At 41.5% G+C, this 11,310-nt stretch overlaps 1 protein-coding gene across 1 annotated transcript; it reads left to right on the top strand.

Annotated features, from left to right (window-relative positions):
* Positions 1-906: 906 nt before the first annotated feature.
* LOC130868071 (leukocyte immunoglobulin-like receptor subfamily A member 6) lies at positions 907-6,049 on the top strand. The gene is made up of 5 exons (XM_057760306.1): positions 907-1,000; positions 1,751-2,023; positions 2,160-2,462; positions 2,677-2,973; positions 5,493-6,049. Exons 1-5 carry the CDS (start codon positions 907-909, stop codon positions 5,690-5,692), a joined length of 1,167 nt encoding a protein of 388 aa, XP_057616289.1. The 3' UTR covers positions 5,693-6,049.
* The last annotated feature ends 5,261 nt before the right edge of the window (positions 6,050-11,310 follow it).

The raw sequence follows: 11,310 nt of genomic DNA on the forward strand, positions 1-11,310 counted from the left end.
CCTCTTTTCTTGAATAAGGAACTGTCTGAATTTTGGGAACCTTCATTTTGGGGAAGTTTTCAGTTCTGTTTTTCAGCTCCAGATTTTGATGACCTTCACAGTTTAGATGTGATGTATTAACCATCTGCAAAACATGAGAGCAGAGAGGGGCCCTTTAACCATTACATTTACATAACCAAATCCCTCTTGCATGTCAACTACATTGTAAAACTGTCTGAAGGTTAATCATTTCTTGTACATCCAAATCACGAGCAATCATGAACTTATGAATATGGTGAAAATGACACTGATATTAGACAATCAGGATGATACTGAGTCTCACAGTTGAGATGTCAATAACATTAATTTGGAATAGACATCTGTGATTGAACAGGCATTAAATCAAATTCAGTTTTTACAAAAACTGGAAGGATTCTGAACAATAAAAGAGGAACACAAGGAAGAAAAAATATTGAGAGTTTGTTCCCATGTTAGACATGTATGTCGATAAAAAAAGAACAATAAATCTATGAGGGATTATTTAGCAGAATAGAATCAAATCAAAGCTGTGAGCATACCACATTTCTTTCTCCATTTCCATGCATATCTTCTCTATGTTCATACAGGAGAAATTAAAGACCATGTGCTCAGTGTGTTCCTTATGTGTCTGGGGCAATTTGACCTTCTCTGACATTTTAGTGACAGATGCGCCTACTTTCTTCCTACTTCTTTGCAGGGACCCTTCACAAGCCCACCATACAGGCTGAGCCAGGCTCTGTGATCACCTCAGGGAGTAATGTTACCATCTGCTGTGAGGCAACCCTACCAACCCTAATCTATGTGATATATAAAGAAGGAAGCCCAGAACCTTGGGACCAACAGAACCAAATAGTCTCCAACAATAAGGCAAAACTCACTATTTCATCTATGACAGAATTGAATGCAGGGAGATATCACTGCTACTCTTACACCTCTATTGGATGGACAGAATGCAGTACCACCTTAGAGCTGGTGGTGACAGGTGAGAGATACTCAAATCTTTGCCCCAGAAGTCACTCTTAAGTAATGACTGCTGTATCACTATCTCCCATAGAAGGAAATCAATGGCCATCAATTTAGACTGTGTGGTCCCCTTTAATTTTCTGTGTGATTTCTTTTAGGAGTCTACAACAAACCCATCCTGTTGACACTGCAAGTCCCTGTTGTGACTGTAGGAATGACTGTGACACTCTCTTGTACCTCAAATCAATCATACTGGTTCGTTTTAACTAAGAATAATCAGACATTCGTTTCCCATCAGAGTTCACAAGATAAACACACTGGGTTGTACCTTGCTGAGTTCCAACTGAGTCAAATGACCTCCAGCCAAAGGTGGAGGTTCAGATGCTATGGCTATTACACAAGTAATTCTCAGGTGTGGTCAGAAGGGAGTGACCTTTTGGAACTTCTGATCTCAGGTGAGGGTACTTCTGTAGAGTCATATTCTACTAGACACAGGTTCCCAGTTTAGTTCTAGGTGTATGATGTGTTTGAGGATTCAGGGTTCCTGAGTCAGTTGACACAGTATGCAGACCATGAGAATCACTGTATAGAAAATGAGGGGAGGGAATAATAAGAATGGAACCTGGGAGGGTTAGGAAAATGATGACTTCCCATGACATTATTGGTTCTTTTTCTATTTAGGGGTAAAGTTCAAGATCAGGAGCAAGTTTGATCTTTACTCTGAAACTCTTTGATTATCCCCATATCCTTCTCTTCTCCTTCCTTGTAGGAAAACTTAAGAAACCCACTCTAAGGGCTTGGCCAGGATCTGTGATTGCCTCAGGAAATAATGTGACCATATTGTGTAAGGGGACAAAGGGAAAGCAACCAATGTATTTCCTCTATAAAGAAGGAAGCCCAGGACCCTGGGACAGTCAAACTCCAAAAGATCCTGGTAACAAGGCCATGTTCTCAATAGCACCCATGGAACAGCATCATGCAGGAAAATACAACTCTGCTGGCTGGACAGAGCGCAGTGATACTCTGGAGCTGGTGGTGACAGGTGAGAGGTCACCAAGTGTCAAAATCTTTGCCTCTGTCCTCAGGAAAGAATCTTCCATAGGTGTGCTTCCTCAGCTTTTCTGCTGGAGACATTATGGACTGTCTTTCCTTAAACAGGCTGCCTCTTCCTCTCCTAGGTGTTCACCATGGTAAACCTACTCTGTCAGCTTTGTCCAGCCCTGTGGTGACCCCAGGTGGGAATGTGACTCTTAAGTGTGTCTCATCTAAAGGATATGATTGGTTCATTTTGACTGGGGCAGATCCAAATTTCTCCAGGTCCCCAAAAGCACAGTTTATATGCACTGGACAGTCCCTAGCTCTGTTTCCTGAGATCACGTTGGCATCCAGCAAAACTGGGCCCTTCAGATGTTATGGATACTATACAAATACACCGCATATGTGGTCAGAAGCCAGTGACCCTTTGGAGATACATGTCTCAGGTAAGGAAGTCTCATTTACTCAAATGTTTGGCACCAGAAACCCTTTGTCATATGTTGTGCTGCCTCAAGGAAGGTTTAAAGCCATGGTGGCTAAAGGAAACTGTTGAGTGTTAAGGCCCAGAGTATGAATGGCTACGGCACTGTCAGGGCAGGATGGGATGTGGAATGTGTAGAAAGATCCAGCTGTATGGCTTCCTGAGTCTCCTGCTTACAGGACTGTCCAAGAATCGCTCCCTGCCGACCTTCAAAGGCCCTGTCCTGGCTCCTGGAGAGAAACTGATCCTCAAGTGTTCCTCTAAGACAAGTTATGACAGATTTGCTCTGTTTAAGAAGGGGGAAAGTGGCCTCACCCAGGTCTCTGTCCATCAGTCTCAGGATGGACATTTTCATGCCAATTTTACCTTAGGCTCTGTGAATTCCTCCATTGGTGGTCAGTATAGATGCCTTGGTGCACACAGTTCCTCCTCTGAGTGGTCAGCCCCCAGTGACCCTCTGGACATCCTGATCACAGGTAAGGATTTTAGTGCAGGTTTAGCAGGGAGGAGACCTGGGAGTCATCATCAGGATGATGATGAACATCTCACAGAGGAATAGGTCTAGGGACAAGGGAGTATACAGTCTTTTAAAATATAGAGAGACTAGGTTCTGAAAGGGGACCTCAGAACAATGGCTGCAGTCCTTCACTCACCAATTTTCTTCTCTTTAGGGTACCCTGTTGCTATACCAAATTTCTCTGTGTATCCAGGCACTACTGTTTCCTTAGGAGAGAATGTGACCCTCCAGTGTCAATCATCAGTCCCAGTGGATACTTTCCTTCTGTTCAAGGAAGGTGCAGCCCATCCCTAATTGCATCAAAAATCACAGTCTCACAATCAGGCAGAATTCTCCATGAGTGCTGTGACCTCAGCTCTTAGGGGTTCCTATGTACGCTTTGGTTCTCAGCGCTCATCCCCGTACCTGTTGTCACACCCCAGTGTCCCTGTGGAGATCATAGTTTGAGGTGAGATGACCCAGACCTCTTTGAGCTCAATAAAGACAGGATAATTGACCTAGGAATTGACCTAGATAGAGGTTTAGAAGTAAGCTGTTCTTTCTCAATTAATCATCATCTCACCTTCTGCATGGGAGTCCAGAAGATTCCTGGTAGGAATTCTCACTTACTCACCTGTGTGGCAACAGAAACTCTTTCTATAACTGTTAACTAAGAATCATAATCTTTGCCTTTTAGGAGTCAACAACAACGTATACTGTTGACACTGTCAAACCGTGTTGTAACCTTAGAAGTGTAAATTGCATCGTTCCATGTAAACTTATTCATATGCCTGTATAATACTCTTTTGTTATGTTCACATGCATTTATAATTACAGAAATCTATACAATTTTATATGGTTATATATATATATGTAAGTTATTTATATATGAGTGTTACATTTAAATCATTTCTACCTTTTCCATTCTTCCTCTCACTCTTTCTGTGTTTTTCACACCCTTTTAAATTTTAAATTTGGCCTCTGATTTTTAATTGTTATTGTTATACAAAACACAAACATGAACACATAAATGCACATCTTATAGCCTAGCTTGAGTTTTTTTTGAGTCTTCCATTTTCTAGCCTTGTCTCCAAACGTTTTATCTGAAGACCTTACAGATTCACCATGTGGTTTGTCTCCACTTCCTGTTGCCCACTAGTTCCTATCTGATTTTGTTAGTTTGAGCTGACTCCAGAACATACAGAGGAGCAAGAGACTATAGAATCCAGGTGGTCATTATATTAGTCTTCTTTAGGAAACCGTACTTTAGACATTTCACGTGTGTAGCTTCCTTCTCTTGCCTAGAAGTCTCTATTGTGTAGCAGTAATCTTGTTTCTCTGGCTGTTGTAACCTTTCTACTTCTCTTCCTCAGTATTCCCTATATTTTATGTACAGAGTTTGTGTTGTAGGAGTACCCATTTGGACTGGGCACACCAAGTCATCTTATTTCTGTTTTGACCAGTTGTGAATTTTTATAATCGTCCTCATCTGTAGAAAAATATGCATCATTGATGAGAGGACAGAGCTAAACTTACTTGTGGGTATAAGGATAAGCACTTAGAATGAAATCAGAAATCATATTGGTTTAGGAACATGGCAATATTGGTTTCTAATCTAGAGTCCATAACCTCTCCAGACACAGGTATAAGTAATATATTTTACTTCCATGTTGGTGTCCTAGTCTTTGATGATTTAGCTTACCTACTAATGAGAACATATTTACTTCATGGACATTGTGAGCACATCTTTAAGTTCTTGTGCTCTCATTGTTTGTGCTACTAATGATGTGATGAATAGAGAGTGAGATGTTAAACATCATGGAAACTGGGTGACTTGAGTGCAGGCAGAGGACCCAGACTGTCAATATTTCGTGCAACTCATATTCATGGTGCCCAAGGACAAGACTGTTCCTGGATCTTGGGATCTCAGCCAGTGAGTGAGTGCAAACCAATTTCCAGGGGAATTAGCTTCCAGGATTCTATACTACAGCAGAGCTGGGATCATAGGAAGGCCTCTTTATTTTAATCTGGGAGGGTGTAATTTTCCATCTTAGCTTTCTGAAAAACAGTACACTTGATTCCAAAGAAGTACTTTGGCCACAAGTTCTGAACTCAGAGCATAGTCCGGCTGGAGAAATCAAGCAAAAGCCCAGGAGAAAGCCTGCTATAGCAGAAAAATGGTTTGTTCCAGATCTTCATTGTAGCTGTCATAAGTATAATATGCATTTCTGGGAAATAAAAATGCACAACTTCACAAAACAATCAGTCCTCTTGAGCACTTCACACATTGATCGTGCCTTTGTAACTCACAAGTGCCTGAGACCAACAGCCAACCACAAAACATGTCAGAAGCCACAATAGGCGAGTCAGGAAAATTCTGGTTTGGGCATGGACACCGAAGGTCAGATTGTATACACAGGAGGGAGCTACTCAGCGTGGAAATACAGATATATTATGGTGGCTTTGTATGGTCCTGACCTGTTTGTCCACAATCTCCAGTCTCACAGCTTCAAGATCACACAGTGGAGAACATCATTCGGATGGGCATTTCCGGTTTGATTCTCACAGTACTTGGGATTTTGCTGTTTGGGCTTGCCCCAGCCAGAAAAGACCTTGATTGCATCCAAGAAGTGAAGATGAGAGATGACCACAGGCTTGCATCATTACTATCTCTGAAAAATAAATTTGTTAATATTTAGTCTTTTTTAAAAGAAAATTTAATGTTTAAAATGGGTATGACTTATAAGAAAAGATCCAGGAATCACATGTGTTTTGGATGCAGGAAAGCATCAAAATGTTGGTTGGAGAGCTCTTCCATCACCACGTTAAGGCTCGTACCCTCTACCTTACTGTGGACTTTGAAGAATTTTTCCTTCGACTCTTTTTTAGAGGGGAACTTATTGTCCCTTTAATGAGGTTTGGTCCTGATCTTTATATATCCTCTGCTTCCCCCAGTTTCTTGTCATACTTTATTTTAAATCATCACATTTCTTATTATGAACATCTGTTTTGGTGGAAGTTTTTACTACTATGAATATGAAATTTGACTCAATAAGAACAACAAAATTAGTGGACACAATTCAGATTCCCAAATTTTAAGATAACAGAATATAAATGATGCTTCCAAATTCTGTACTCTCACTTAGGTATCTTACTACCCACACTCATTGTGAGTTTTCTTCTAATTTATGAAAACGTTGCTGTCTAGTGTTTAAAGGAACCATCTGGTGGAACACTCTTGCTGTAGTTTCAAAAATGTTTTCTTAAATAAGGGCTTCTCTATTACATTTGCTGATTGATGTGTATAATCCCTTGAATGGATACCTTGATGTCCCAGCTTCTTCCTGTATTCCAAGGTCACTTAGTTCCATATATGAGAAACAAGGAGCAGTGAAAATAGCAAACAGACGATCCTTTATTATATAAGATTGTTTTGGCTATCCTGGGTGATGGAGGAAGGTCATTGGCTAATAAAGAAACTGCCTTGGCCCATCTGATAGGGCAGAATTTAGATAGGTGGAGTAAACAGAATAGAATGCTGGGAGGAAGAGGAAGTGAGTTCAGACTCGACAGCTGTGCTCTCAGGAGCAGACGCCATGCTCCCCTCTCCCCGGCAGATGCGATAAAGCTCCGACCCAGGATGGACGTAGGCTAGAATCTTCCCGGTAAGCGCACCTTGGGGTGCTACATACATGAACAGAAATGGGCCAAGCAGTGTTTAAATGAATACAATCTGTGTGTTGTTATTTCTGGTGTAAAGCTAGCCGTGCAGGAGCCGGGCAGGACGAAAAGCAGGCCCGCAGCTCCCTACTACAGATGGCCCCCAACGTGTGGACAACTGAATCCACAGAAAGCTTGGGAAAGAATAGAGTACAGCATGTTTTCTTGGTAGCAGCAATTTCTCGGGTCTGCTCTGCCTGCTAGAGGCAAGCAAGCACTCTCATGTAAGAGAGGCTTCCTGACTCAGCTTCAGCTGCAAAACCCTGCAGCTCATTAAGAGGTCCTGCCACGAAACACTTAAATGGTATTGATAAAAGCTGACTGAATGCTTGTTTGTTTTCGGCCGTAGCAAAAAAAAAAAAAAAAAAAAAAGTTGTGCTGTTTTAAAATGCTGGCGTTCTGGTCCATCCTGCCAGGGCAAACTCTGACTGTTTGAGGCAGGAGGGCCTACTACAGAGAGAGGACTTGATTGTTGTCTGTGGACGTAATGCTGCAGTTTGCTTGTTGGCAAAGACCTTGAAACGCCACAGAGTTGTGGTGATAAACATGGCTACAGCCGGTACCTCTGCCATGAGGCTGTAAAGCTAAGGAATGGGTTGGACCTGCTGGCAAAGCCACGGCTTTAATCCTACCCATATATTGCTCAGTAATTTGAAGGCTCATGTGGTCAGATAAAAAAAGAGAGATATGCAGTAAAGAGAGATTCAAAAACAAAACAAAACAAAATTTCTAAATGATTTACAGTGTGTAAAAAATATATGCAGGCTAAAAGACAGAAAGGAAGAAAGTAGTTGGTTGTGGTAGTACACACCTTTAATCCCAACACTTAGGAGACAGAGGGAGATTGACCTCTGTGACTTCAAGGTGTGGTAGCACACACCTTTAATCCCAGTGCCTGGAAGGCAGAGACAGAAGGATCTCTGAGAGTTCAAGGACAGTCTGGTCTACAGAGTTATTCCAGGACAAATATATACAGAGAATATAAAACAAAAGTAAAAATAAACAAAATAGAGTTAAAATAAAGCTGCACAAAGATGGAAAATACACAGAGAATCTTGATACTGTATGCTATTATGCTCTCTTTGAATTGTTTGAATGCTGAGGAAGGAGCAACAGATGCTAAAAGATATTTGTTTATAAATGCTGCTGAACTAATCCAAGATAGATATTTTCAAAATACCTTGACTTCAGAATTTGGATCTAAGGATATGATACTTTGGAAAAGAGTTTCTTCTTTTGTTTTCACAGAGGATGGGACACTGTGGATTGCCTTTATCCCAATATGGTATGATGGACCACGTCCTCCTGAAGGGTTGCTGTGAACACCTTCAAAAAATTACTTTGCTCAACTGCCAACTGAGATGAACCTAGCAGACAGGTTATCCCATAAAAGACCCGAATAACAGCGCCCCCATTCAGCAGGAAGCAGTTTGGAGAGAAAAAACTGCGCCCATGTTCCCATATATTGTTTATAAATGTTCTTTTACATTTAAAGGGGGTTATGATATAGGTATGAATAATTTGCATTGATATGGATTTTGCTTTAGTGATTTAGATTTAAGGTCAATTTTATTATATGTATATGTATTTCTGATATTGATTAAGGTATTGTGATTGTGTAGTTCACTTAAAAATGTAATGTATATAGGTTGTTAATAGATAATTATCAATAATAGTCAAGCTTGTAGTCATGTTAGATTTTCTAGATGTACATAGATATATTTTAGATAGACATTCTTCATATCTTTCAAAGATTATAAAATATGGCATTTTAAGTGTTTTAATAACTTAAGGTTTTTCATGACAATGAGACACTCTGCTCCTGGCAGCACCAATCTACTTCAAGCAGAAGATGGGCATCGAAGAGGCACCTTATGGAGTTTGATAGCCATTTGGGCAAGAAATTGCTCTTGCCTGGACTGTTGCATAAACTGGACACAGAGAACCCACAGAGAGAGGACTGCTGAACTTGCCTAAAGGTGAGATGATCTTTCGGGGTTCCTGATTCATGAAGGAGTCTGCGAGACATTCTGCAGGACACAGCAGATAGTGACTGAACTGACTTTGAAATTTCCTGCTTCATGGAAATGTCTCTGGAAACTATGGGCCTGTAGGCCGAAGATGGATGCCCCAACGGTACAGAGAAACTTTGGGTGACTGTCAAGGCAGCGAGATGTCTCTGTCATTTCTAGAGTTTGAAAGTTGCTTATTTCTTGTTTGCTTAGGTAATATTATATCCTTCTGGAGTCTTTGATGGAGTTGAAGAATAGATAGATAGTTATAGTTTTCTTTAGTTATGATAAAGATAAAATAGATGTAAATATTGTAACTGTAATTCTTACTTGATAACTGTTTTGCTATATGTAATTTTGCTATGTTAGAGCCTTTCCTTTTTGTTTAAACAGAAAAAGGGGAAATGATGGAGGAAGGTCATTGGCTAATAAAGAAACTGCCTTGGCCCATCTGATAGGGCAGAATTTAGATAGGTGGAGTAAACAGAATAGAATGCTGGGAGGAAGAGGAAGTGAGTTCAGACTCGACAGATGTGCTCTCAGGAGCAGACGCCATGCTCCCCTCTCCCCGGCAGATGCGATAAAGCTCCGACCCAGGATGGACGTAGGCTAGAATCTTCCCGGTAAGCGCACCTTGGGGTGCTACATACATGAACAGAAATGGGCCAAGCAGTGTTTAAATGAATACAATCTGTGTGTTGTTATTTCTGGTGTAAAGCTAGCCGTGCAGGAGCCGGGCAGGACGAAAAGCAGGCCCGCAGCTCCCTACTACACCTGGGTTTTTTGTTTCTCCATATAAAGTTGATTAATGTCCTCTCAAGATCTGTGAAGAATTTTTATGGGATTTTAATGGGGATTGCATTGAATCTATAAATTGCCCTTGGTAGAATTGCCATTTTTACTATGTTGATCCTCCCAATCCAAGAGGATTGGGGCACCTGAGGATAGGGAACCTGAAATGAACCTATCCTATAATCATACTGATGAATATCTTGCATATCGCCATAGAACCTTCATCTAGCGATGGATGGAGATAGAGACAGAGACCCACACTGGAGCACCGGACTGAGCTCCCAAGGTTATAATGAGGAGCAGAAGGAGAGAGAACATGAACAAGGAAGTCAGGACCATGAGGGGTGCACCCAACCACTGAGACAGGGGGGCCGATCTATTGGGAGCTCACCAAGGCCAGCTGGTCTGCTACTGAATAAAACATGGGATAAAACCGGACTCTCTGAATGTGGCGGACAATGAGAGCTGACGAGAGGCCAAGGAGAATGGCACAGGAACTTTCATCTGGCGATGGATCGAGAGAGAGACAGAGACCCAATTTGGAGCAACCGTCTGAGCTCTTAAGGTCCAAATGAGGAGCAGAAGGAGGGAGAACATGAGCAAGGAAATCAGGACCACGAGGCGTGCACCCACCCACTGTGACAGTGGAACTGATCTATTGGGAGCTCTCCAAGGCCAGCTGGACTGGGACTGAATAAGCATGGGTTGAAACTGGACTCTCTGAACAAGGCGGACAATGAAGGCTGATGAGAAGCCAAGGACAATGGCACTAGGTTTCGATCCTAATACATGAACTGGCTATGTGGGAGCGTAGCCTGTTTGGATGCTCACCTTCCTGGACCTAGATAGAAGTGGGAGGACCTTGGTCTTCCTGTAGAGCAGGGAATTTGGACTGCTCTTCAGTATCGAGAGGGAGGGGGAGTGGACTGGGGGGAGGAGAAGTGGAGTGGGGATAGGGGGAGGGGAGCGGGGGGAGGGGGCAATATGTGGGAGGAGGGTGAGAGAAATGGGAAACGGGGAGCAGTTGGAAATTTTAATTAAAAAAGAATAAAAAAAAAAAGATTTTCGTATGTTGAACCAGCCCTGCATCTCTGGGATGAAGCCTACTTGATCATAATGGATAATTTTTCTAATGTGTTCTTGGATACGGTTTGCCAGTATTTTATTGAGTATTTTTACGTCGATGTTCATGAGTGAGATTGGCCTGTAGTTCTCTTTCTTGGTTGTGTCTTTGTGTGGTTTTGGTATCAGAGTAACTGCAGCTTCATAAAAGGAATTTGGCAATGACTTCTCTGTTTCAATATTATGAAATACATTAAGGAGTATAGGTATTAGGTCTTCTTGGAAGTTCTGGTAGAATTCTGCATTGAAGCTGTCTGGACCTGGGCTTTTTTTGGTGGGGAGGCTTTTTATAACAACTTCTAATTCTTCGCGACTAACAGGTCTATTTAGATTGTTCACCTGGTCCTGGTTTAACTTTGGTATATGGTACTTATCTAAAAAAGTGTCCATTTCTTTTACATTTTCCAATTTTGTGGCATACAGGCTTTTGTAGTAAGATCTAATGATTCTCTGAATTTCCTCTGTGTCTGTGGTTTTGTCTCCCTTTTCATTTCTGATTTTGTTAATTTGCGTCTTCTCTCTCCGCCATTTGATTAGTTTGGATAGGGGTTTATCAATCTTATTGACTTTCTCCAAGAACCAGCTTTTTGTTTCATTTATCCTTTGGATTGTTTTCTGTGTTTCTATTTTGTTGATTTCAGCCCTCAATTTGATTATTTCCAGTCTTCTAC

The sequence above is a fragment of the Chionomys nivalis genome, chromosome 2 (genome assembly GCF_950005125.1).
Source record: "Chionomys nivalis chromosome 2, mChiNiv1.1, whole genome shotgun sequence".
Lineage (NCBI taxonomy): Eukaryota > Metazoa > Chordata > Mammalia > Rodentia > Cricetidae > Chionomys > Chionomys nivalis.